We start from the raw sequence: 27,390 nt of genomic DNA, 5'->3' as shown, positions 1-27,390 counted from the left end.
AATTGCTAAAATTTCATTGGCTCTTGGTAGCTATTATTTTGGATATTATTATTTGGATAATAATAGAGTCTATAAGAGATGGCCTTTCCGTAATTCAAAGCTTTCTGGATAGCGGCTTTCCAGATAATGGATCCCATACCTGTACTATTCTTTCAATATCTGTTCAGCATGACACCTAATTCCTTTATGGCAGCTCATCATGACCTAGTTCACAATTGTCCATAATCATTCATACAATGTCATTGTTGCACATTAGTTATGTCACAATAGGAAAGCTGCATTTGTTTGTACTTTCTCTTAGGTGTGTTTATAGCATATTGTTTCATTGTGAGTGAGACAGGCTTTTACAAGATAGACAATTAGGTTCTACAGACACTTGGAAAAGAGATTTGATCAATGTACCTTCACTGGAGGGTCCATAGTGCCTGGATTTCCTTTGAATTTCAATCTTTCTTTACCTCAGAATTCAAGGTCTGACACAATGCAGATCTCTTTGTCAGTTAAACTGACGCTCTGCAGCTCACTTTGCCAGGCTCTGTTTGGGCTTCTGCAGAATCTGTATGCAACAATTCTACCAACCCCTATTGGGTCATTTCTGCCCCACCTGCCCCTCCAATACAATAAGATTGCCCTATTTTTCATTTTGTTCTTACCTCTTAGTGAAGAAAACACCTTCAGTTATTCTGAGCCAGCCCAACTGTCAAAGGGTCCCTAACATCCTAGAAGCTGACTGAAGCCAGTTCATTCCAGTCAACAGGAAGTGAGTTTGATTGACAGCTGTTCAGTCAGCTGGCAGCACTTTATGACATCATAGTCACCTACAGTCCCTAACATCCTAGAAGCTGACTGAAGCCAGTTCATTCCAGTCAACAGGAAGTGAGTTTGATTGACAGCTGTTCAGTCAGCTGGCAGCACTTTATGACATCATAGTCACCTACAGTGACTAGGACATTGTAGTCTTTATATAGGAAGCAATTTTTGTGAAATGGCATAGAGCCCAGAATGCTCAGCACCTACACTTAGATACAGTTGTAACTAGTAAGATAATTAGGTCTCTTGGAAATTGCAGCTTAAGGGCTCTTCCTCCAATTCCTGCCTGAATCACAAAATGGAGGGGGATGTGGGGGATTTCAATTGGCAAGTCAACTCCCTCCCTTACTTTGTTCCATGTAAAAATGAGAGATTCTGGAACTTAACAGTATTCATTTAGATTGGTTGGACTTTTAGCAAGAGAGAAATATGAATAAAGCAGCGCCCAGATAACAGAAGCGCTTGCCATTTTGAGTAACATGTCCAACCCCAATGATCTTTTGTTTATCTGGACAGCGTCTGGCTCTTGCAGGTACAGGGACAAAGGTTCTCCTTTCCTAAAAACACAACACAAAATTGGCATTATTGTATTAACTCATTTGCTATTCTCACTATTCGCACTGTGGTTCCTGACTACACAGACCAGCTCTGCTCCATTTCCCATAATGCTTTGCACACTGCTGTCAATCTTCTTATCCCAAGGCATTGTGGGAAAGTACAACCTTGGCACAAGGAGCTCTATAACCAAGTTTTATACAGGTCATGGGCCTCGAGCCACCGTCACATTTTAAAGCAGGGGGTACATTACTTTTATAAAAAACAGGGTGTGGGCATAGCAGGAATTCAGTTTTAATTTCTGTTTGTTCAGGGGGTACAGGAAAGATTTAGGGTTGACAGCGAGAACGATTTGCTTAGACTGCCCGGGCACTTTGGCCTCTCACTCTGCTGATTGGTGCTTTGCTTTTATTCCCAATATCCAGAGGGTCGGACTGTGAAGCTGCAGCTGCTGATGGAAGTGATACCCCAGGAGATTCCCAGAGAGTCTGTTACCCTTGTCTCTTTAAATGACTACAATCCCTGCCATAAAGCAAGGCAGGACTGCTGCTCTTTTGCCAGACAGGAAGTAGAGACAGTCACATGATGATCCCCTCAATCCTATTTTACACAATATTTCCCATCAGTTTGCGCAGGGCTGTACTCACTTAGCATTGTATTAAAGGGGCATTCGATTACGGATCTTCAGAAGAATGGAAGGCGTGTGCTGATCCTAATTTGGCCACTGGGGGGCACAGTTTCATAGGAGTGTATACACAAGATTTCATTTAAGCTCAGTAGAAGGGCAGTAAGTTTTAACCTGTGCTTATAAGTAAAGGGCAAGTAAATCCCTTCAAAGAGTTTGATCAGAAAAAATAGCATTTAAATCCCACATGTATTTAGAACAAAAAGGTGAAAAAGAGAGAATACATTTCATAGCACTTTTAGTACAGTTCTGTTGACCCAGGGGCCCGACGAGGGCCAAACCCCCACATACAAAGGAGTGAAATGATGAAAAGATCTTGTTCCAGAAGCTTCTGTACAATCTCCATATTTACACTTTACACAAAATCATAGAAAGTGGGGGGAGCGCAAGTAGTAGGGCGCCGCCTGGTCAGTAAAAATGCTGCTTAAAGTCAATGTTATTAAAAATGCAGAAAAAATATATATAATTATATATAATTCTAGCAAAGGTGGCCACCGCTATGTTCAAGTGAAGTCCCATTTAGTTACCATCCCCTGCCTGTTACTCAACAGGATCCGTATAAATAACAGTCAAACTCCACTCTGATTGGCTGTTTCCATAGCCCTGGGAAGATACTCGTGCTGTGATTGGCTAATATTCCAGCTAGCGGTTTCCTCTAGCCTTTTAGAATATTCTGATTGGCTGCCCAGTATGCAGTTATAGGCTGGGAATTTTATTATCTAGTCCAAGCCCAGAGTTCAACGATGACCCACTGGAGGTTTAGCCCGGGGAGAGAGGGGTACGGCTTTGGCCTATAGTGAATCTTTATCGTGTTCTGCCTCCTAGTGGTGAAACCTACACCCCACAAAGCCTATGCCCAAAAAAGGAGAAGTCAGTCAGGTTTGGGCCTTGCTCCTTATAGAAAAGGGCCAATATCTGTGCCGGGAAACAACCAATTGAATGTCCACACTTTTAATTAAAGTAGGCTCTGCATGCATAATACTCTCTCAAAAGCAGAATAACACTGCAGTTCTGTGGCAGCAAATTAAGTACAATAGTGCACCTGTATAAACAACCCCATCCCAAACCATGGTACACGGATTCAACCAATCCCCCCCACCCCCGACCATACATAAGCACTATTCATCAGTTCACATTAATTAATCCCAGCCACAGCCAATCAGGAGCTGGTGTTGGGTTGTCGGGGTACTTTGGTAGTTTGTACATCCGAATATTTTATTCACGTCGCTCTGTCCCTGAACAAGTACAAAAAGCTACAAAAGGTGAAGGATTCCTAGTGCACAACAGGAGCGAACACACAAATTGCATAAGTTCATTGATCTGAGGTAACAGCCTTGAAGCTTAATGTCCAGTTAAGCATTAAAATAAAATAAAAAAATCTCCCTGTGCCGCCATAAAAACGGGTGCAAGGGGTTCCCCCGAAGTGGGAGTCATTTGTATCCTAGAAATGCAGAATTTAAGGTCCCAGCCTGGAAAAGATTTGGTGAAACACGTGCCCTGCGCTAAATACTGATGCTTTAAGGGGGTTATAAATTATAATATTTAAAGGAGAACTAAAGCTAAAAAAGAGCATTGCTAGAAATGCTGTATTTTATATACTGTACTATAACAAATATCGAATATGTGAATCAAGAAGCACAATAAACACTAATTAGCAGGTATTCTGCCCTTTGCTTCTTGATTCACATATTCTATATTTGAATCTATTTTGTGGTTGCCAGTGACGGAGCACCAACGTGAATCAAGGATATACAACTACGCTTGGCTTGTTGTGTGTGCTTCTAAATGCTCCCAATTAATTACCCTGAGATCCTCGTTAGTTGGTATAAAAAGAAAAAAAAAGGCTGCTGTGTCTTTAAAGCTTTTTTACAAAAAGAAAAAAATATACATTTATATAAACGAAGCCTTTAAAGTCGTTAGTGTATCGTTGTTTCTTCTCTTTGGAGACGAGTTTTAGAATCGCAAATTGTGTTCAACTTCCCCTTTGTTTCATAGCACCAACACAAATCATAGAACCTGCAATGCTCCCCAAAAAAAACACAAATCCTTATTTATGGCAAATGGTAATAATAGAAACCCGTGGCAATATGGCGTAGCCCTTGCGTCTTTCAGGAAGATCTACGTGGCGTCTGTTAAGGCCCGCCCTCCCCTATAATAAACCAGAATACAGTGTTGACCAACACCCGGCTGCCACCGCGCCGACAGCTTATCAAGAATCAAATTAAATCAGCACAAAAAAACAAAAACCCATCAACGATAGCAAAAATAAAAATATGGATTTTGTATTAATTTAAAAATAATTACAAAAAAACACATTAAATCCCTGTTTAAGACTACAACCTGAATTAAAAAGTTAAATGGTACCCCCCTCTTTCTTCACGTCTGTGGTTTTGCCTCACACCACGCAAATAAGATATTAAAACCTCCAAACAAAATAAAATAAAAACTTTCACATTGCTTAAAATCTAAAAAAACAAAAACAAACAAAAAATGTTTATATAAATATTTAAAAAAAAAAAATCTGACTAATAAATTATTGAAGACCATAGTCCTCCCCTGCCCCTGCTGATGGAGCCATCGGAGTCAATGGGGCGCCCCTCTCCCCGAAAACCAGAAACCTGAATCCAGAGTCCTCTGGTTATTGCTGAGTGGGCATGGCACAGTGTAAGAGCGGACATCTTTGTTCTTGCGGCGATGCTTAATGGGGTGAGTGTTTCAGTTCAGCGGAGTCGGGCGACGGGAAGAAGCTCCAGGCCTCGGGTCGCCCCAATACTGTTATGCGCGGGAATATGCGGGGGCTGGGTGTTAGACAAAGAAGCGGGCATGGCCATTGCGGTTGAGCTTCAAGATTTTGCCAAGGCGTTGCTTCGCCGTCGCCATGCCCTTCTTTGGCCGTTTGCCTATGGCGGGTAAAAAGAGGAAAATTCGATTTTATACATAATAACAATAATAATTATATAATAGTTATAACAATAATAATATAACTGTACTGTGTATATATATATATATATATATGGCAGCACCCCAGCCACACCCACATACCTTTAGTTGCCTGGTTGCTGATAGGAGGAGGGTTGGAGGCGGGTCTCTTTGTGGGGTGCAAGGGCAGGGTCGTCGAGGGGTCCCCGTAGATCATCGTAGGACTGAGGCTGCCGTTGCTCAGGTGACATTCGCCGGAACTCGCGCTCAACTCGTATTTATCCGCGGAGTCCCAACAGCCGATCTCTAAGTAGCGCTGGTCCTTCGGCGACTTCTCGTAGTCCTCGTGCGCAAGTTCTCGCCGCAAAGATTTCGGAAGGTTTTGTGAATCCTGAAACAGAATGATTTATATTATATATAATGTAGCTCCTCCCTCTCCACATATAGACTGGGAACTCACTGTGCCTACTGTATCCCCCACCCCTCTCCCACCTGAACTCAAACTACCTACCCCCACATACCATGGGGGCTTCTTAATGTTAAAGGAGAAGGAAAGCTACGGAGGCATTTTGTTGCCAATAGATTAGCCACAATAGTGCAAGCTGAATGCTATATTTAATTTGCAGAATGCTTTACCATACCTGAGTAACAGCTCTAGAAACTCTCTGTTTGTTTAGGATAGCAGCTGCCATATTAGCTTGTTGTGACATCACTTCCTGCCTGAGTCTCTCCCTGCTCACTCATATCTCTGGGCTCAGATTACAGCAGGAAGGGGAGGAGGGAGATAGGAGCAAACTGAGCATGCTCAAGCCCTAGCCCTGGAGGTTTAAGATGAAAACAGAAAGTCTGATACAGAAGCCCATGAGTACACAATAGAAGGAAAGAAATGTGGTGTTTCTTTTGACAGAGGACTCAGAGCAGCATTACTTTGAGAGTTTACTGGTGTATTTATATAGACCTTTCTGATAAAACTTACTTGGTTTTAGCCTTTCCTTCTCCTTTAAGCTGTACAGATCAATTCACTCACCTGAGGGCTTGTTCTGCAGGAAGCATCTGGTTGCCGCATCCAGTCCAGAGGGGACAGTTCTTTGTCTTTCACGTGGGGACCTGATAAAGTCAACACCGTTAACCGGCTATTCTTCATCGAAAATGACTTTAGTATGTTATACAATGGCCAAAGCAAAGCAACTTCTCAATTGGTAGTCATTATTTAAGTGTTATAGATATAGACTCTTTCCAGCTTTCAAATAGGGGTCACTGACCCCCATCTGAAAAACAAATGCTCCATAAGGCAAAACAGTTTTATTGTTATTGCTACTTTTAAGTACTCGTCTTTCTATTCAGGCCTCTCCTATTCATATTCCAGTCTCTTATTCAAATTGATGCATGGTTACTAGGGCAATTTAGACCCTAGCAACCAGAATTCTTACCACTTGCTGCTTTCGGGCTGTGGGAATCCAGATGCTCCTCACTGTTTCCCTGGGAGACGTTGATGTGCAGTTGGGGGTAACCCCCCCTAGTCTTGCAGTCTGTGCTCTTTGCGGTGGGGTAGTGCAATGCAGACATGGAGAGCGTTCCTTGTACAGCTTCTTGCTCCATGCTGGTCGAGGTAGGACATTCACTAATAAAGGAGAGAGACCAATTAACAACTAAGGTACGACTACAACTCCCAGCAGTTCACACCAAAGAGAAGATTTCTTACCTTTTCTGGGGAGAATCGTCATCAGACCATTGGAAATTAGGATCACAGGGCAATCTTCTCCCACTGTGTTCCTCTTTAAGGTTACGAATGGGTTCCTGTTGCTCCTCATCATCATCATCATCATCACCTGAGCTTTCCGATTCCTTGGAGAAGTGTTTCTGCTGGATCAGACAGGAGACATTCATAATTAAAGGACCAGTAATTCATTAGTATTTCATTAGTATTCGCATGCCAGTAACTCACATCCCGTACTTATAGTCATATGAAAAAGTTTGGGAACCCCTCTTAATTCTTCTGAGTTTTCTTTCTCATTGGCTGAGCAACTTTCTTTTAATATATAACATGCCGTATGGAAACAGTAGTATTTCAGCAGTGACATAAGGTTTATTGGATTAACCGAAAATATGCAATATGCATCATAACAAAATGAGACAGGTGCATAAATTTGGGCACCCCAACAGAGATATTACATCAATACTTAGTTACAAATGTAACAACCTCTAGATGCCTCCTATAGCCTTTGATGAGTGTCTTGATTCTGGATGTGGCTGTTTCTGACCATTCGTCCATACAAAATCTCTCCAATTCAGTTAAATTTGATGGCTGCCGAGCATGGACAGTCTGTTTCAAATCATCCCATAGATTTTCCATGATATTCAAGTCAGGGGACTCCAGAATATTGTACTTGTCCCTCTGCATAAATGTCTTTGTAGATTTCCAAGTGTGTTTAGGGTCATTGTCTTGTTGGAATATCCAACCCCTGCAGCGTAACTTCAACTTTGTGACTGATGCTTGAACATTATCCTGAAGAATTTGTTGATATTGGGTTGAATTCATCCCACCCTGGACTTTAACAAGGGCCCCAGTAGTCCCTGAACTAGTCACACAGCCCCACAGCATGATGGGACCTCCACCAAATGTGACAGTCGGTAGCAGGTGCTTTTATTGGAATGCGGTGTTCTTCTTCCCCCATGCAAAGCACTTTTTGTTATGACCAAATAACTCAATTTGTGTCTCATCAGTCCAAAGCACTTTGTTCCAAAATGACTGTGGCTTGTCTAACTGAGCTTTTGCATACAACAAGCGACTGTGTTTGTGTGAGTGCAGAAAGGGCTTCTCTCTCATCTTTGTGCAAATTGTGCTGAATTGTAGAACGATGTACAGATACACCTGCATCTGCAGCAAGATGTTCTTGCAGGTCTTTGGAGGTGATCTTTGGGTTGTCTGTAACCATTCTCACAATCCTCTGCATATGTCGCTCCTGTATTTTTCTTGGCCAGCCAGACCTGGGTTTTACAGAAACTGTGCCTGTGGCCTTCCACTTCCTGATTACATTCCTAACAGTTGAAACTGACAGTTTAAACCTCTGAGATAGCTTTTTGTAGCCTTCTGCTAAACCATGATACTGAACAATCTTTGTTTTCAGATCTTTTGAGAGTTGCTTTGAGGATCCCATGCTGTCACTCTTTAGATGAGAGTCAAACAGAAGCACAACTTGCAGTTGGTCACCTTAAATACCTTTTCTCATGATTGGACACACCTGCCTATGAAGTTCAAGGCTTAACGAGGTAATCCAACCAATTTGGCGTTGTCCCCTACTAAGGGCACAGACCCACGCTCAGATTCGGGGAGATTAGTCGCCCAGCTGCTAATCTCCCCGAACTGCCTCCCACCGGCTAGAATCTCAATCGCTGACGGGATGGCACTCGGAGTGCTTCGTTTTCTGAAGTCGTCCGAAGTTTCCTCATGAGGCGACTTCGGAAAAACGATTTAGATTCTAGCCGGTGGGAGGCAGTTCGGGAGATTAGTCGCACGAAGAAGAGGCGATTTGTCGCCGGGCGACTAATCTTCCCGAATCTGAGCATGTCTCTGCCCTAAACGGACATGTTGGGGAACTTAGGGGTAAACCCAATATCCCATTTCCTTTTCCCAATAACCCCCCTCCATACCTGGTTAGTGCAATTGTCTTCGGATCCCTCGGAATCAGAAATATCGGAATATTCGGAGGATCCGTTCCTGAGCTCCGACTTGACACTTTCAAAGAACACTGGGGAGGGAAAGATGGAAAAGATCAGTAAATAAAGCAAAGAGAATAAACAACACCTCGCCCCCTGGAGGGTTTTACTTACTGTTAAGTGGTTTCTGTGTTTCCGCTTTATCCTCCATCCCCGACGTGGAGCACGGCTTCTCCTGCTTAATATCCTTCCTCCACCTCGTCCGGTCGTCCTCATCTTCGCTGTCCGCCGTGTAGAGGCTCCGTTAAGTAAACGTCTGCCTTTCAGCTCTGCTTAAAAAACATCAATGTTCAATAAAAGGAAAACTGCATTTTTTATCATTTAAAGGGACAGTGACACTGTTCCACATTATCAGGAATGTGCCGATATCCTTTTAATAATTCCAGCTGCTTCCCTGCAGACCTCTGTGCCCCCCATCTCCCCGTAGACCTCTGTGCCCCCCATCTGCCCGCAGACCCCTTAAATCCCCCATTCGAATGTAAATTTGAATGTGAGATGTATCACACCTCGACCATGGAAACAGTCCTAATTCAAATATTAGAATATAACCTGCCGAGTTCATTTACAAGTCAATGGCCGAGATTTGTTGAGCCATTTGGAGATGTTAATAGCCTTTCTGACGTTCAAGGTTTTTATTCGGTAGAAAAACTTGATTCGTACAAATCGAATACGCATCCAATACGATTACAATTTTTCAGTCTGAATAATAAAATTCGCACTTTGGGCTTGAGGCCTGCGTACGTGACCCGGGCCTGATCCAACGTGCGCCGATTGGCTGGCACATCTGCCGGTAACAAAAAGCACCAAACACTATTGGCACTTTGAAGTCATATGTTTAGTGGTGAGGGATTGATGACATCACAGTCTCCATCAAACCGTCCCACCGCTGGAGGGGAAGAGAGTGCAACATGGGTTACTTGTGCAAGTCCCACAACCACCACACTGAGTCGGTTGTCGTTCAAAGGTGAAGTCCGCCCAAATGGTGACAGAAAGCGTGATTTTGTCTAATGAAAGGAAACGTCATTGCGAGCAAGACTCTGCACTGCTGGTACCGACTACATATGCCATCGAAACAGTGTCGCGGTATTCAGTTCCCTGTCCAGCTAAGACTTGGCTTGAGGGGGAGATGACGACTGCTAAATTGTTGATGGTACATGTAGTCAGGAGCAGCAGTGCAGGGAATAGGGACAGACAATTAATATATTTAATGTATAATAATTAGGGATACACCGAATCCAGGATTTGATTCAGGATTCAGCCTTTTCCAGCAGGATCCTGATTCGGCCGAATCCTTGTGTGTGGCCAAACCGAATCCGAATCTGCATATGTAAATTAGGTGTGGGACGGGAAATTGTGTGACTTATTGTCTCGAAACAAGGAAGTAAAACATTATTTTTCCACTTATGCAAATTAGGATTCGGATTTGGTTCGGTATTTGTCCAAATCTTTCCCAAAGGATTCGGCCGAATCCCAAATAGTGAATTCGGTGCATCCCTAATAAAAATGAGTTGCTCACTGTGACGCTTCCTTTAATTATGCAAAATGCCGTTTTTTTTTGTTATTATTTGGGTGGAATCCCCTGAAGCTGCGGTTTTTCGGCCGAATAAGAACACAAACCTCTTCCCACGGGGACATTTCAAGCCTTTTCAGGACCTCCCGCTTATGATGCTCCAGGATGTCGAGGTTGGAGGGGGTTTTGGTGGAATGGTCTCGAAGTCGCCGCACTTTCCGCCCGGGATGATGCGAGGGATTCTCGTCCGAGGGCCTGGAGATCGGACAGTGGCCATGAATTCCCTGAGATTTGACCGGCTTGTTCCCTTCCTCCTGTGGGAGAAAAGTATTTAGTGGATCTTGTAGTATGACATTCCTCACGACTTGTCCCCACTGCCCTTTCGTAGGCCAATTTAACATCAGTGACGGAATACCCCCGTTCAACGAAACGGTCCCATAATGACATGGCCTGGGTATTAAAAGAATCCCAGGTGGTACATAGTCTACGTAGCCTCAGAAATTGACTAACCGGAACACTCTTTCAAGTACTAGTCGGATGACAACTGTTGGCATGAAGTAGAGTGTTACGAGTTATTGGTTTCCGAAATAAATCTGTGATAATGTTTACACCATCGACTGTGAACCTGATATCCAAAAAAGAAATTTCATGTCTATTGATTTCACTAGTGAATGAAATACCCCAATTGGTATCATTAAGATAGTTAATAGGATTTGATGGAGGATTGATCGCCATTCCAAATCAAAATCAAGTCATCAATATAACGATAATAACAAATTATACACGAACGAAAAGGGTTGGAGTCTCTGTATACAAATAGTCTTTCCCATAAACCCATGAAGAGGTTCGCGTATGAGGGCGCAAACCGCGCTCCCATCGCCGCTCCCCTCTTCTGAAGGTAAAAGGAATCATTAAACATAAAATAATTGGTATTTAACAGGAACTCCAACGCCTGTAAAATAAATTCGTTTTGGATATCAGGATACAAGTTAGAATGTTGTAACCAAAATTTGATGGCTAAGGTCCCTCGGTCATGTTGAATGGAGGAGTATAAAGAGCTCACATCCAAAGACATCCAGACATAGGAAGATTTCCATTGGACAGTCTGAATCTTATTAATACAGTCAGTGCTGTCTCTGAGGTAACTAGGAAGCTCCAGGACAATGGGTAATAGCAATTCATCAACATATTCGGATAAGTGTTCATTCAGGGACCTAATTCCAGAAACTATTGGGCGACCCTGAACATTAATAAGGCTTTTATGAACTTTTGGTAACCAATGAAAGATTGGAATACGTGGATTCCTACAGTAGATATATTCAAATTACGATCAGTCAAAATGGATTCCAACTTAGCCCAATTTAATAAGTTCAACATTATGTCCTGAAACCTCCTAGTTGGATCAAAATCCAGCAGCTGATAGGTATCTGAGTCTCGTAATTGTCTGAGGGCTTCGGATTTATAGTACTGTGTCTAATACAACCACCGAACCCCCTTTATCCGCGTTCTTAATAATAATGGATTTGTTGGATTGTAGACTAGTGATAGCATTGAATTCACTCTTACTTAAATTATGGTGACTCCTATTGGGGGATCTAGTATGTTTAGCCAGATCATTTGTGACCAATTTTTGAAACAAATCAATATAAATTCCTCTACTTTGTACAGGGTAGAAGGTAGACCTCTCACCCAGTTGGGTATGTGTCACAATATGATCTGGGTGATCACCCCTATATGATTCGAGCAAAAGATCTTGCATAGTATTGACAGTGCACAGTTCTTCAAAGGAAAAAGTATTGGACTGGTAACCTCTATGTGGGGTGTCCAAAGCATCGTAAAGCCATAAGATTATCCCAACCTCCGTATCATGTAATGTATGAGAAATATCCAAAGTATCTCCATCAAAATCATTATCAGAGGAGGAGACCTCATTAATAGTAAGCCTACGTATAAACTGGTTAACCTCCAATATAACATCAACTGTTCGCATATCATGATCCCTGGACAAATTTTAAACCATAGCTCAATATGTTTACACACAGGAACAGCAGGACACACACAGGGAGCATAGGGAAGACAGAGCAGGACACACACAGGAAGAGCAGGACACACACAGGGAGCATAGGGAAGACAGAGCAGGGCACACACAGGAAGAGCAGGACACACACAGGGAGCATAGGGAAGACAGAGCAGGACACACACAGGAAGAGCAGGACACACACAGGGAGCATAGGGAAGACAGAGCAGGGCACACACACAGGAAGAGCAGGACATACAGGGAGCATAGGGAAGACAGAGCAGGGCACACACAGGAAGAGCAGGACACACACAGGGAGCATAGGGAAGACAGAACAGAGCAGGAGACAGGGGAAAACCTATCAGGACCACTCTATGATGTACTACATACAGTGATACAAGGCTGGTGTCCTTCAGCAGTTTGTATGAGTGTGAACAGGTGAACAATGTGGTCAGTTTCAGTCTGGGTCTCAGGTGTGAACAGTACAGGGTTATGATGTGAACAATAGAGGTGTTACAGTGTGAACAATACAGGGGGATCACATGTGTGAACAACAGGAGTTTATAGACTAATTTGAGGTGAAACAATGCAGGGCCAGTTAATCTCTGTAGTGATACCTTTTAAATATTACACAGCAGGCAGACTTTCAGGTGGGTGGGTCACACAAGGGGGGCGACCCATAGACCACCAGTTGAAACAGCCCTGAATAGGGCATGCTAGCATTTGTGGTTTTTGACTTATTTAGCTTGTTATTCAGCAGCTCTCCAGTTTGTAATTATAGGCATATGTCTGGTTGCTAAGATCTAAATTACATAGCAACTATTAATTGAAATGAATAATAAGAATATGAATATGAATAATAGGCTGGAATAGAAAGATGACTAATAAAAAGTAGTAATTCCAATACATTTGTATCCTTAGATTGCATTTATTTTTAGATGGGGTCAGTGACCCCCTGCCCCATCTGAAAGCTGGAACGAGTCACAAGAAGGCAAGTAATTCAAAGACTATAAAAAGAAAAAATGAAGGCATAAAATTTACCTTTCTATAACATATTAAAAGTTAACTAAATGGTGAACCACTGCTTTAAAGTTTGGTTTTTTCAACTCCATTCAGTCCTATAGCTCCTTCTATAAGCAGCTAATGTTAGATGCATTTCATACAAACAACGACCTTACACTCAGCTCCCAATATGTCATTTCTCCTATCCCCGCACTTCATTTGCTTTTTCTATCAGATCCCAGCATTGTCAGCTTCAGCCCCAAGCAATAATCCCTCCAGCTCTGAACTTGACATTCCCAGTCAGTGATTTCTTGGTGTAGCCCCTCCCCCCGTTGGGCGGGTCTAAAATTACACTGGGAAAACAGGGCAGGCAAGAGCAGCCGAGTCGGATTCTGAAGTTTTCACCTCCTCTGCCAGGAAGGTGGATGGAAGTTTAATGTGGATGGATTTTTTAGTCTTCTAAATGAATCCTTCTCAACTCAACACAACACATGGAACGCTGCATAAAATGCTGCAGGGTAAAGGTTCAAGGCAGACCTCCCCCAAGCCTTTCTAAAATCCGGCCTATTGTGTAAGGCCACCTCCCTGAGTAGAACGCCTCGCTAAAGTAACTCCTCCCTAAAGTTTTACCCTTCATTTGAAAATGCTTTGTAGAACTGATATTTAGACGGCTAAATCCCGGGGTCTGGGTGGGGTGGTTCTGCTGAAGTGTGTTGTGGTTCCTCTCAGCTTTCCCTCCCAGCCAGGAAGTCCCGGCCAATCATCGGCCTCCCCTCATGTGCATATTCTTCTCAGGGGACTGTCCAGCCGGCCACCCTGCGTTCCCAGAAACTTCCTATTTGCATGCGTCGCCCCACCCGCTCCGGCCCCACTATTCAGCTTCAATTTAGCGAAGCATGACTTGGCCGGGCAGGTGTGTAATCGGGCGTGTGGCCCGTGCCCAATCTGAGAATTGAGGAGGCGCTGAGGCTGAAATTGCTGCCCGCTGAAGGGGTCGGGGCTGAGTGTGTTCTGTACTGTACTGGCTCTTGCCAGCTTCGGCATCATGGCACCGGGGGGCACTGCTGGGCAGCTACTGGTGCTCACTCTTTGGCTGGGGCTTCTTACCTGTCCCGCCCAGGGATTTCGGATTGTCACTTCGGACTACAACTGCTCCCTGCCAGTAAGTACCAGAGAGAAGGGAAGGAATGGGGCACAAATGTCTGTTCTGTGACCCAGAGCCGAGTATAACCCGCAGCCAGATCTAAAACCAGCCCAAAACCAGCCAAGAGGGGCAAGTGATGGAGGGACAGGGGCAAGTGATGGAGGGACAGGGGCAAGTGATGGAGGGAACTCAGGGGCAAGTGATGGAGGGAACTCAGGGGATGGTGATTACAGGAACACAGGAGCGGGTAATGCCAAGGACAAATTTGGACATACAGTGGGCGCCAGTTAGGCTGAAGATCACTGCTGCTCTTTTATTTTGGGTTAAACTTTAATCAACATATTTTCTATCCTCGAGTAATGATTACTGGAATGAACTCAATTTGAATCTTTTATTTGTTTTTTTTTGTTTTGTTTTTTTAACTCAGCACCAAGACATTGAAAAAATGTGCCACACCACATGAAGTGACCAAGACTCACAAACGCAGTATCTCTTTCTTTCTGTTGCTGGTTCTGACTCATGAAGCAGTTTAGCAGAAGTCTGTTCTTCCTCAGCTCTGACAATCGGATGGCGTCTGCTATGTTGTTTCAAGAGTCGGAGCCAGCAGTGCAAAGAATATAAACAACTGAATACGGAATCTTCCTTGAGTGAATGTTCCGTGAGACTGCACCTCAGGGCAACTCCGGCTGGGGCCTCGGTATAATGGAAAGTCATGTGACGTCGCTCTATTTAGAACTGACCAGAGAAATGGCAGATTTACTACTAATCCTAACATTCATGTAGCCGTTTGGAAGTTAGCATGGGAGTTGATGTTTCTGGGGTCAGTGACCCTGACAACCAGGAGAAATATTCAGTTAGAGGCTGAAAATAGGCATTATAGGATTAACAATTGCAGAAAAATCATGCAAAATTAAAAAGTATAGACCAGTTGACAAAGTGCTTAGAACAGGTGCATCCACAATCTATTAAAGTTTATTTAAAGGCGAACTTCCCCTTTAAAAAGGCTGTCTGGCTACTATTATGGTACAGTTTCCAGTAGCCAGAGTATAGTGAGAATATTCCTTCCATTTCTGATCTGATGGGAATCTGACAATCCGAATAGACCGTGCACAATGATCCCTGTTTGGTTTGCAGGAAATAAAGGGGAACTACAGCTCTATACTTTTTGTAAGACGTTGATATTCTGCTTTAACCACTGGGGGGTTTCCTGTTCTGACTATTTCATCTCTATTTTTCAGGAGGTCATGTGCTCAGTTCTGAACAATAAGTAATTTAACTCTTTCTTGTTTGTGCTTTTGGTGTTTTTAAAATCGCCAGGCAATTGCATCGACAGTAGTTGGATCCACCCCAGTCAATGGACTCCATCTGCTCCCTCCAACTTAGAAGTTGATCATGTGGTAGAAGCGAATGAGTCGGGGGACCCCGTGCCAGTGTTCAGAATCAGCTGGACAGTGGCCCCTGATGGTGAGTGTCACATAAAGGGGAAATGTTAGAAATAAGTTGCTTCAATGTAATATCCAACCTGTGCAACCACCAACAAACTGCTCTCCATGGGTGTTGGGCTTAAACTGGATGGGGTGGAGGGGACGATCATAGTGCTTATTTGTGCCCTGGGTACCCCTGGAACTATAGCAGGGTGACTGTTACCCCAATGTTTCTATATATCTGTAACCTTGTTATGAGCTAAGGGAGCCCAGTCTGAAGGTCAGTTAGGGGGAGATTTGGGGTGAGTGCTTATTTGTACCCTGGGTACCCCTGAAATTATAGCAGGGTGAATGTTCCCCCAATGTTTCCATATATCTGTAACCTTGTTATGAGTTAAGGAGACAAAAAGGAACACCAAGAGCCCCAATAGTGTAATATGTTTTTACAGGGAGTAATGGTAGAGTAAACAAGTTAATAATCACAAGCCAGGTTTACGTCGCTCTCTGTAGAAGAAAAAAAAGGGGATTATACCCCTCCACTCGGGGTGGACTCGATATAGTAGTAAGACAAAACAGAGGCGCCAAAAGGATAAAAATAGCTAAAAGCACTTAAAAACCCAATGGGTAATTCAGAGGTGTCTGCTTGGAGGAGGTTAGTTCATTACTACCTCCTCTGAATTACCCATTGGGTTTTTAAGTGCTTTTAGCTATTTTTTTTTGGCGCCTCTGTTTTGTCTTACTACTATATTGTTATGAGTTAAGGGGGTCAAGACTGAAGGTCTGTTAGGGGGAGATTTGGGGTGAGTGCTTATTTGTACCCTGAGTGTCCCTGGAACTATAGCAGGGTGACTGTTACCCCAATGTTTCTATATATCTGTAACCTTGTTATAAGCTAAGGGGGTCCAGACTGAAGGCCAGTTAGGAGGAGATTTGGGGTGAGTGCTGACTGGTTCTGTTGCATCTGTGTGTCCAACTTCACTTCAAAAACCAGTTCCCTCAGCAGCTGATGTCTGACAATAAGGGTTAGAAAGTCTTAATCAGGTTCATTAAATGTCTGTACTAGTCACAGGGACCTCTCCTCTCTCATATTTCAGTGGCAGTTTGTCTGCAGCAACTTTAAGGTTGATCCCGAGCAAATGTATGATGTGACTGTCCAGCACCTGCCCAGGCTGGTTAACTCCGACCTTAGGAACAGTAAAGAGATGTCTATCATTGTACCAGGTAAGTCGTGTTTCAGTCTCCCTGGCCACACTGGTTAGTTCTCGTTACTACCTGTTTCCTTACTAAAAAAAGCCTTGGACTTATTTTATAGGCTCTTATAGTGACAAATCCCTGCCGTTGCTTATCGTAAAACCTCCTTTCCCATAGTCTTTTGGAGATGTTCGCTAGGCAACCCTAGAAAATAAATTCAGATACCAGCACCCCCTGAGAATAGACTGCATGGACCTGAAGTTCATTAAGATCTGCCTTATATTGATCTAATGTCTTGTGTTTTGCAGGGTGCAGAGACAAAAGGATGAGTAAAATGAAGACTTGTTGCCAGCACGGTATGTTCTTCAGTTCTCTGTCTACCTTGAAAGTGAGAAATCCAGTGGGGCCAGTTACTTAACCATTAGCTCAGTGGGGGGGGGGGTCAAGCCTGTTAGTAGTAAAGAAGACGTGTGTGTGTGTGTCTATGTAGATTTTGATCTACCAGTAGACTACAAGCTGGTAAGTAGATCACAGCTTCAGAGCACTGTCAGCCCTTTCTGGTACTTAACATTATTATTTGGCTGGATGATCCATCTGTATCACTCCATCTGTATGTGGAGATAGGGAGGTGATAAATGGATTTGGTCTGAGCCTTAGCATTGCTCAGGCCACTATGGATTCTGCTGGGGCAGAGCAAGACATTTTAAAGTCAGCGGATTAATGTTATGGCTCAAGTGATGTTGGATTTACACACCCAAGTTCAGCATTTTCAAGGACAAATAGCCCAATGGACACCTGCTTCATTTATTGCTGAAGCCCCTGTTCCTAAGATGCCCTTACCTGAGAAATTTACAGGAGACAGAAAGTGTTTTAGGAATTTTAGAAACCAATGCGAGTCTTTTTTTTATTTGCAGCCTCTCATAATTTCCTAATGACTCCCTCAAAGTGGTGTTTTATGATAACTCTTCTGCAAAGGGAAGCTTTAGCTTGGGCCTCCCCAATTATTGAACATAATAGCCCCTTGCTTACTGATTATGAGGGCTTTTAGCCGCTATATAAATTATTTGAGGGTTTATAAATTACTGTCTGCTCTAACAAAAAGAGCCAAAAGGCAAGAAAATGATTGAAAATCAAAAATCTGAAAGAGTGGGGCAAGTAATCTTCAGTTGGCTCGGAAATCTAAACGCTTAAGCCTCACTATTTTCTTGCAGACTAAGGCACGCAAGATTTAGTGTCCAGCATTAATACACTCCATCTCAAGCAGGACTGTCTCTAACCACCAAACCCTATCCTATTTCGATAGAAGGGGTGGATAGCACCCCGTTGCATTCTGGTCCTGTTTTCTCTGAAGCCAGGGATGTTATTTATGTTTTAAATAAAGAACATTCAGAAAAATTAAGCTTTGATGCCCTCCCAACTCATTCCCTTGATTTTATCTTACGGTTCCCTTGGTTAAGTAAAAGTAATCCTGATATACATTGGGTAAAATGGGAATGTTACTTTCTTAAAGGAATTGTTCAGTATAAAAATAAAAACTGGTTAAATAGATAGGTGTGCAAAATAAAAAATGTTTCCAATATAGTTTAAAATTGAATGTATAAAGGCTGTAGTGACTGGATGTCTAACACTACTTCCTGCTTTGCAGCTCTCTTGGTTTCCACTGATTGGTTACCGGGCAGTAACCAATCAGTAACTTGAGGGGGGGCACATGGGTCATAACTGCTTTTGAATCTGAGCTGAATGCTGAAGATCAATTGCAAACTCACTGAACAGTTATGTCCCATGTGGCCCCCCTTCAAGTCGCTGATTAACTGTTAGAGAGCTGAAAAGCAGGAAGTTGGATTCTGGCTATTATGATAGACATCCAGTCACTCCAGCCTTTATACAATACATTTTTGGCTAACTAACTCTATTAGAAACAGTTTTTATTTTGCACAGTCTATATATTTAGCTAATTTGTATTTTTACACTGAACTGTTCCTTTAAAGGAGAAGGAAAGTCCCACTTGGGGGTGGGGGTACTTACCTGAAACTCCGGGCCGGTGCTCCTATCAGCAGAAAACTGCACCGGCCTGGGGTTATTCTAGTGAGCACCACGGAGCACTTCTCTTCCAGCTTCTTCTTTCTTCAAATTTCCCAGGACAGACTCATGCGCAGTAGAATGAAAAAGCTGACTTTTTAGTTAAAGTTCGACTTTTCACTCTAATGCGCAGCCGCACGAAGAAAGAAGAAGCTGGAAGAGGAGTGCTCCATGGTGCTCACTGGAATAACCCCGGGGTTTCAGGTAAGTAAATACATTCACTTGGGGGTGCCTAAGCTTTGGCACCCCCAAGTGCTAAACGACTTTCCTTCTCCTTTAAAATCCCAGTTTGTTTTGGTAGAACCATTCATCATATGCCTCCCCATAAAGCTCATGGGGTCACTTCCAGGAACTAAAATCCCTTATGGAAGAATATTTAATATTTCCACACCTGAACATAAAGAATTAAAAACATAACTTCAAGAGGATTTTGAAAAAGGGTTAATTTGCCCCTCATCTTCTCCTGCAGGTGCTCTAAAAAAATTTTTGAAGAAAAAAGACGGGTCCTTGAGACCCTGTACAGACTATAGGGAATTAAATTGCACGGCTATTAAAAATCATCATCCGCTCCCTCTTATTCTCCAACTCCTTGATTGGCTGAGCACAGCTTAAATCTTTACTAAGGTGGACATAAATGGGGCCTATAACCTAATTCCGATTAAGCTGGCCTAAATATGGAGATTCACTCGTTTGGCAAGGTCACCAAATGAGCAAATCTCTCTCTGATATTCCCACCTTGAGGTTGGCAATATCTGCTGATCTGATCGTGGGCCTTAGGGCTCAATGATCGGATCATAATGAGGAAAAACGGGCCGTCGGAGGGACTTTCGGACATATTTTGATCGGGGAAACCCGTCGGAGTGCCCCATACACTGGGCAAAAAGCTGCCAACTTAATCTGTCGGCATCTTCTATCTGCATGTGTATGGGTGCCTTTTGTTTTGGAGAAGAGTGGAAAACAGATTTTTTCAAACTCACTATGGCCTATTGACTATCTAGTGAGACCATTCAGATTATGCAATGCTCCTGCCACTTTTCTGTTTTTTGTAAACAATATCTTCCGTGATCTCCCAGGTCAATTTATCATAGTATGTCTGGATGATATCCTGGTTTTCTCCCATTGTCTGGAGCAACATAGGATACATGTCAGGAAGATCTTTGATTAAGGAAAACGTTTGAATTTCTTCGCATTCTTCTAATTTTGCAAACACCAATTCTAAGAGAAGAGAAAAATACACTTATGTTGCAGACAATCATGTTTGGTTATCGGCAAAAACATCAGATTTTTGGGACCCTTCCATATTGTGACTCAAATCAACCCTGTGACTTATCGCCTGGAACTTCCTCCTTCTCTAAAGATCCATCCTGTCTTTCACGTATCTCTATTCAAACCTTATATTCACAGCAGATTTCCTTCCCAGCAGAATTTGCCTCCTCGACCAGTTTTGGTGGACGGAGAAGAGGAATTTGTTATTTCAAATATCCTCGACTCTAGTTTTCCCAGAGGTCTGGGTGATTAGGAAGGCTATGGTCCAGAGGAATGTTCCTGGGAAGCAGCTGGGAACATCCATGGCAGTCGATTAATAACTGAATTTCATTCATCCTGACAAACCTGGTCCTGGGGCACCCCAGGGTCACTTTTGGGGAGACGGATGATGTCAGGTTTCTGCCAGCAATGGTGGGGTTAAGTTACTGACTGCTGCTGGCTAATTGAGGAGGTTATAAACAGTTGGACCAGCAATGGTGGGGTTAAAGGAGTTGTTCACCTTTAAGTTAAATTTTAATATGTTATAGAATGGCTAATTTTTTATAGTTTTTGAATTATTTGCCTTCAGCGTTTTCAGCGTTCAAATTGGGGTCACTGACCTCATCTAAAAAGACAAATGCTCTGTAAGGCTACAAATTTATTGTTATTGCTACTTTCTCTTACTCATCTTTCTATTCAGACCCTCTCCTATTCATATTCCAGTCTCTTATTCAAATCAATGTATTGTTGCTATGGTAATATGGACCCTAGCAACCTGATGGCTGAAATTGCAAACTGGAGAACTGCTGAATAAAAAGCGAGAACTCAAAAACCACAAATAATAAAAAATGAAAACCAATTGCAATTTGTCTCAGCATATCACTCTTTACATCACACTAAAAGTTTTTTTTAAAGGTGAACAACTTCTTTGAGGAAATGTTTTTATTTTTTTGGACCTGTGGAGGACGGCTATGGAATGGGATGTGTGGAATATTAGAAAGCATAATGTACCTACAGTATCTTGTCTGGGGTCTTAGCTCTCTTCTGCGCTGCCATAGTTCCTTTCCCCTCTGCACCGAGCTACCAGAATTCATCTCCACTCTCTCACTCAGAACAGAACATTATGACATTATGCTGCTAGCTGCATCACACTTTCATATATATTATATATATATATATATATAATGTTCAGATAGTACCTACACTCTTTCTGCTGTTACATTCGTGGGTGCTATGGTCTAAAGAAATATGTAGCCTTCAAAATGGACCAGCACACCAGATTTGGAAGTGTTCAAATTAGTTTTATTTTTCATATCACTCGTGTATCCAACGTTTCGGCCCACATTGGGGCCTTTATCAAGGATAAATTGTAAGTGAATGGATGGTCATATAAATACAAAAAAACTTTCAAAAAAGGGTGCCAAGATGACGTCATTAATGACATAATTAATGTGATTGGTGCAAACTTAGTACAATATAAATTTAAGTGCATGTCATAATAAAATTCAACCACTAGATGTCACTAGTGTTCCAATGTGTTATCTCTGTGTATTATAGTAAAACAATATCTTTAACCCTTTCCCTGCCAGCCGTTTTGTCCTAGATGCGAACATCTACTGCCAAGATATTTTGCACTCTTTCACTTTTAGGGCCTTTCCTAGGGGGGGTCTTTTAGTTTACCCAGGAAAACAATATAATGTTTTTTTCACAATATGCAAGAATTTTGGTGTAATTCTACTTCTGTAAAGAAATATAGGCTTCTAAGTGTCTAATAAAATGAAAAAAATCATGTTTCACAAAGAACAATCACATATATCAGAAACATCATTTATTTTATGTACAAGAACACAGCCGATTTAGAAAGGTCTATGTCTCCTGAACGCGGCAATACCAAATATATATATATATAGTTTTATTGAGATTTCTCACTTGTATAGATCAAAATCTACAAGCAGTACACTACCAAATTTCCAAAGCACCGCTCCCCAAACGGCATACTTCTGATTTCAAGGCCAAACATTCCGCTAACAGTAGGTTTACCCTAGAAAACTACCCATTATTAGAAAGAACAGATTCTGGTGAATCAAAAATGGGTAAATATATCTTTGTACTCCAAACTACCAAGTTGCAATTGTTTCCTAAAGTTATAATGTTTTATAGAAATTGGTGAATATTTGAAAAATGAACTTAAAGCTTTCACTCTACAGCATCATATCTCCACACATCATTAGGTATCAATGTAAAATACCCCAAATATGAAAGCCTAGGGTCCTCTGAACAGTTTGATGCCCAAAATGTATAGGTGAACCCAAGTATGTGGCATATAGGGGCCCCAAAAGGAAGACCCCCCATATGGTCTGTTTAGATACTGCAAAATCAACACATTTCCATAATTTTGGGGGGGGGGTAAGGTAGAAAAAGTAAGTTCACCCCAGAAAACCATATATTTTCGGAAAGTTAAACATTCTCATGAATCAAATTGGGTATGCATGTCTTTGTACTCCAAAGCACCAAGCTGCAAAACGTTCCTTAAATTTGGCAAATTTGGTGACATTTTCCAAAAATCACCTCAAAGCTTCCACCCTGCTGCATTGTATGTCCCACATACTATTGAGTATCAAGATAATTCACCCCAAATATGAAAGCCTGGGGTCCTCTGAATAGTTTGAGCAGATCTGGACTGAGAATTAGAATAGGTCCTGGCATTTCAGGTACACAGAGGCCCAAACAGCCCCCACCAGCCCACTAAATACTGACTTTCAATGGGACTTATAGCAGCCTCTCTGGCATTTGCCAGAACCCACAGATTGCCAGTCCCGGGCCGGATGCCTAATATGGCAAGCATGTGGCATATAGGAGCCCCAAAAGGAAGACCCCCATATAGTCTGTCATTTCAGGTGCTGCAAAATCAACACATTTACATCGTTTTGGGGGGCGCCAAAGGTAGAAAAAAATAAGTTCACCCCATCAAACCATATATTTTTGGAAAGTACACATTGCCACGAATCTAAATTGGGTATGCATGTCTTTGTACTACAAAGTACCAAGCCGTAAACCATTCCTAAATTTGGTGATTTTGGTGACATTTCCAAAAATTACCTCAAAATTTCCACCCTGCAGCATCGTATTTCACACATAGTTTTAGGTATCAAGATAAATCACCCCAAAATATGAAAGCTTAAAGGTCCTCTGAAACAGTTTGATGCCCATATGTATAGGTGTTACCCAAGCACGTGGCATATATTGGGCCCCATATGGTCTTTCATTTCAGATTCTGCAAAATCAACACATGTACATCGTATAAGGGGGGGCCAAATGTAGAAAAAAGTAAGTTCACCCCAAAAAACCATATATTTTCGGAAAGTACACATTCCCACGAATCCAAATTGGGTATGCAATGTCTTTCTACTCCAAAGCACCATGCGCAAACCATTCCTAAATTTGGCGATTTCCGGTGACATTTCCAAAATCACCTCAAAATTTCTACCCTGCAGCATCGTATTACCCAAATACTTTTAGGTATCAAGAGAAATCACCCAAAAATAAAAGCCTAGGGTCTTCTGAACAGTTTGATGCCCAATATGTATAAGTGTACCCAACACGTGGTATATAGGGGCCCCAAAATGAAGACCCCCATATGGTATTTTCATTTCAGATTCTGCAAAATCAACACATTTCCATAGTTTTTTGGGGGGGGGCAAAGGTAGAAAAAAGTAAGTTCACCGAAGAAAACCATATATTTTCGGAAAGTACACATTCTCACAAATCTAAATTGGGTATGCATGTCTTTGTACTACAAAAAACCAAGGCGCAACCATTCCTAAATTTGGGTGAATTTGGGTATGTTACCCAAGCACGTGGCAATATAGGGGCCCCAAAAGGAAGACCCCCATATGGTCTGTCATTTCAGGTACTGCAAAATCAACACATTTACATCGTTTTTTGGGGGGGGGCAGGGGTAGAAAAAAGTAAGTTCACCCCAGAAAGCCATATATTTTCGGAAAGAACACAATTCTCATGAATCCAAATTGGGTATGCATGTCTTTCTACTCCAAGCACCAAGCTGCCAAAACGTTCCTTAATTTGGCAAATTTGGTGACAAAACCAAAAATCACCTCAAAACTTCCACCCTGCGGCATTGTATGTCCAAATACTATTGAGCATCAAGATAAATCACCCCAAATATGAAAATGGCAGCATCCTGCATGGAACCTATAGTTCTGCACAATTTAGTATCATCTGCAAAAATAGAAACAGTAATTTCAATGGCCACCTCCAGGTCATTAATAAACAAGTTGAAAAGCAAGGGACCTAGTACAGAGCCCTGCGGTACTCCACTAACAACACTGGTCCAATTAGAAAATGTTCCATTTACCAACCACTCTTTGTAGTCTATCTTTTAGGTGCCCAACTCACGCATATCTCCCCTAATGATACACCAGGATATCTCTCCACCTCTGTACAATCTTTGAGCATTAATAACCGGGAACTTAGATTCCCCGTGGCAAGACCTCCTGGTCAAAAAACCTGGTAAACCATCCTCGCCACTAATCATAATGCCAAGCCAAAGTCCTACGAACGGCACATAGTACAATTCAGTTCAGCCACCTAGTCCCGGCAAACACCCATTTGGGGTAACAATACATTCCCGCACCTGGTCTCCATAAACCCTCCAAAAAATCTGGCAGATGCTTAAACCTCACCACGATAGGAGACTTATGGGAGTCTGGTAGGGTGAGACCCCTGCAAGAGTCGCAGGCCGCAACGCAGCTCCCCCAATCCCAATGGCTCATGCACCATAGGGTTGGTACTGCCCTGACAAGACAATCCACCAGGGACAACATTTCCATTGCCAACTCCCCAGTGGTAGATCTCTTAGTAGATCCTGCTAAAAAGAGAAAAGTATCTTCCCTGTACAAAATGTTGCATAAGCCTCTCCACAGAGACTCTATAATCCCCTCCAGGGAAGCCTGGGAAGATGACTTAGGGATGATCACAGATGACCAATGGTCTTGGGTGCTGGCCACACCTAGCAATGGTTTCTATGTGACTGAGGCACGGTATGCTGCAGCTGTACCTAATACACAGAGCCTACTATACGGTACAGAGGTTATATGTAATGAAAGTTCTGCATTCCCCAATATGTTTGAGATGCAATGAGGAGATAGCCACCCTGGATCATACCCTGTGGAGTTGCCCCAAAGCTCAAGGATTACTGGGAGGGAGTGTGTGGTTGACCAGAGGAATCCCTGGGGTGGAGTAATTGCACAGCCAGGTCATGCCTTCTAACATTGGACTTGAATACCAACTTGAACTTTTATACTAAAACTTTTATTGCTAAAGCCCTGTTTCAAGCCAGAAGGGGGCTTACTTTGCATTGGAAGGACTCCTCTCCCCCATTGGGTGCGTGAATGGCATAAAGTGATGAAAGATCAAGCAGCAATGGAAAAGCAATAATGGTCAAAAAAGGCCTCTTGGACCAAAAACCCCTTATCTGGCAGTACTGGACGGTAAAGCAAAATACACCGACCTTCTCCTCTCGGGGAAATGATGATAATGGGTAAACACCCCTTAACAACTGGTGGGCACTACGGGTGGGCATAGTGGAGTTCATCTCCTCCCCTGGGGTAATATGTTAACCTAGGATTGCCTATGCTTTATTATCTGGTGGAACTGTGTTATACCACTCCATATGTATACCTGTCATGTGACAATTATTCTAATAAAAATCACTCTTGAGCAAAAAAAAAAAAAAAGGTTTTAAATATATGTTTTTTTTCCTGCCTAGCCCACTTCTGATGACGTCACTTCCCATTTCCAGCAACGGCACTTCCTGCTTTATGGTGGTCAGCGAGTCGCGGATCAGTTTGCAGATCAGGCAGTTGTGGGTCAGGTAGGTAAAATGTGGGTGTGGGTGGGGGTACTCTACCGTAAGGTGGGGCCTTCATATTAAAGTGGTGGTTCACCTTCAAGTTAACTTTTTGTATGTTATAGAACGAACAATTCTAAGCATCTTTTCAATTGTCTTCGTTATTCATTTTTTTAAAAGTTTTTTTTTATTATTTGCCTTCTTCTTCTTCTTCTGATGCTTTCCAGATATCAAATGGGGGGTCACTGACCCCATCTAAAAACAAATGCTCTGTAAGGCTACACATTTACATATACTACTTTTTATTACTCCTCTTTCTATCCAGGCCTCTCCTATTTATATTCCAGTCTCTTAATCAAATCAATGTGTGGTTGCTAGGGAATTTGGACCCTAGCAACCAGATTTGTGGAAACTACAAACTGGAGAGCTGCTGAATAAAAAGCTAAATGACTCTAAAACCAACAATAATAAAAAGTGAAAACCAATAAATCATACTAAAGTTAACTTAAAGGGGTTGTTCACCTTTGAGATAACTGTTAGTATGATGTAGAGAGGGATATTCTGAGACAATTTGCCATCGGTTTTCAATTTTTTATTTGTGGTTTTTAAGTTGTTCAACAGCTTTTTATTCAGTAACTCTCCAGTTTGCAGTTTCCAAAATCTGGGTGCTAGGGTCCAAATTACCCTAGCAACCATTGACTTATTTGAATAAGAGACTGGGATATGAATAGGGGAGGGGCTGAATAGAAAAAGAATTAATAAAAAAGAGCAATAATAGATCATTTGTAGCTTTACGGAGCATTTGTTTTTAGATGGGGTCAGTGACCCCCATTTGAAAACTGGGAAGAATCAGAAAAAAGGTTAATAATAATAAAAAAAAAAAAAACCAATAAAAAGTAAATAATGAAGACCAATTGAAAAGTTGCGTAGAATTGGCCCATTCTATAACATACTAAAAGTTATGTCCAATTTGTGCCCCCCTAGAACTGCTGTTGCCAAAATGGCCCTGTAATGTGTATGTTAGATAAGTGCAGGGAGATTCTCATGGCTAATCCCTTGTAAGTATCATTAAGCTTTAAATGATTGATAGAATTTTATGATACTGTGACTTTTAATTTCTACTTGTTTTAATTGTAATTTACTGTAAAATAGCTTCATGAGTTTTATGAATGAAGACGATTATTTGCACTAATTGATGGAGCCACCCACGGACTCGATAAATA

At 42.2% G+C, this 27,390-nt stretch overlaps 4 protein-coding genes across 10 annotated transcripts in view; 1 reads left to right on the top strand and 3 right to left on the bottom strand.

Moving 5' to 3' along the window:
• LOC121393056 overlaps nt 1-27,390 on the bottom strand; it is a 1,743,327-nt gene that overhangs the window by 767,198 nt on the left and 948,739 nt on the right. The gene's annotated exons all lie outside the window — the stretch shown is intronic.
• The window catches only part of LOC121400993, an 840,200-nt gene that overhangs the window by 50,787 nt on the left and 762,023 nt on the right, over nt 1-27,390 (bottom strand). The window lies entirely within an intron of this gene.
• Nucleotides 4,306-13,513, bottom strand: LOC121400987 (lysine-specific demethylase 7A-like). 4 transcript variants are annotated; one of them, XM_041585357.1, is made up of 9 exons: nt 13,392-13,513; nt 10,304-10,510; nt 8,801-8,955; nt 8,621-8,718; nt 6,672-6,832; nt 6,400-6,590; nt 5,997-6,076; nt 5,093-5,360; nt 4,306-4,950 (listed from the first exon to the last, which is right to left on the bottom strand). In XM_041585357.1, exons 3-9 carry the CDS (start codon nt 8,835-8,837, stop codon nt 4,856-4,858), a joined length of 930 nt encoding a protein of 309 aa, XP_041441291.1. In that variant the 5' UTR covers nt 8,838-8,955; nt 10,304-10,510; nt 13,392-13,513; the 3' UTR covers nt 4,306-4,855. The 4 variants fall into 4 exon arrangements, with proteins under 4 accessions (XP_041441291.1, XP_041441294.1, XP_041441292.1 ...); XM_041585360.1 differs by having other exon boundaries at nt 6,672-6,829; XM_041585358.1 differs by having other exon boundaries at nt 13,255-13,506.
• LOC121401015 (interleukin-17 receptor A-like) lies at nt 15,685-26,123 on the top strand. The gene is made up of 4 exons (XM_041585421.1): nt 15,685-15,823; nt 16,878-17,004; nt 17,283-17,330; nt 26,087-26,123. Exons 1-4 carry the CDS (start codon nt 15,767-15,769, stop codon nt 26,095-26,097), a joined length of 243 nt encoding a protein of 80 aa, XP_041441355.1. The 5' UTR covers nt 15,685-15,766; the 3' UTR covers nt 26,098-26,123.

This window comes from Xenopus laevis, chromosome 3L (assembly GCF_017654675.1).
Source record: "Xenopus laevis strain J_2021 chromosome 3L, Xenopus_laevis_v10.1, whole genome shotgun sequence".
Taxonomy (NCBI): domain Eukaryota; kingdom Metazoa; phylum Chordata; class Amphibia; order Anura; family Pipidae; genus Xenopus; species Xenopus laevis.
The sequence above is the reverse complement of the archived record's forward strand: the minus strand, read 5'-3'. Positions and strand labels throughout refer to the sequence as shown.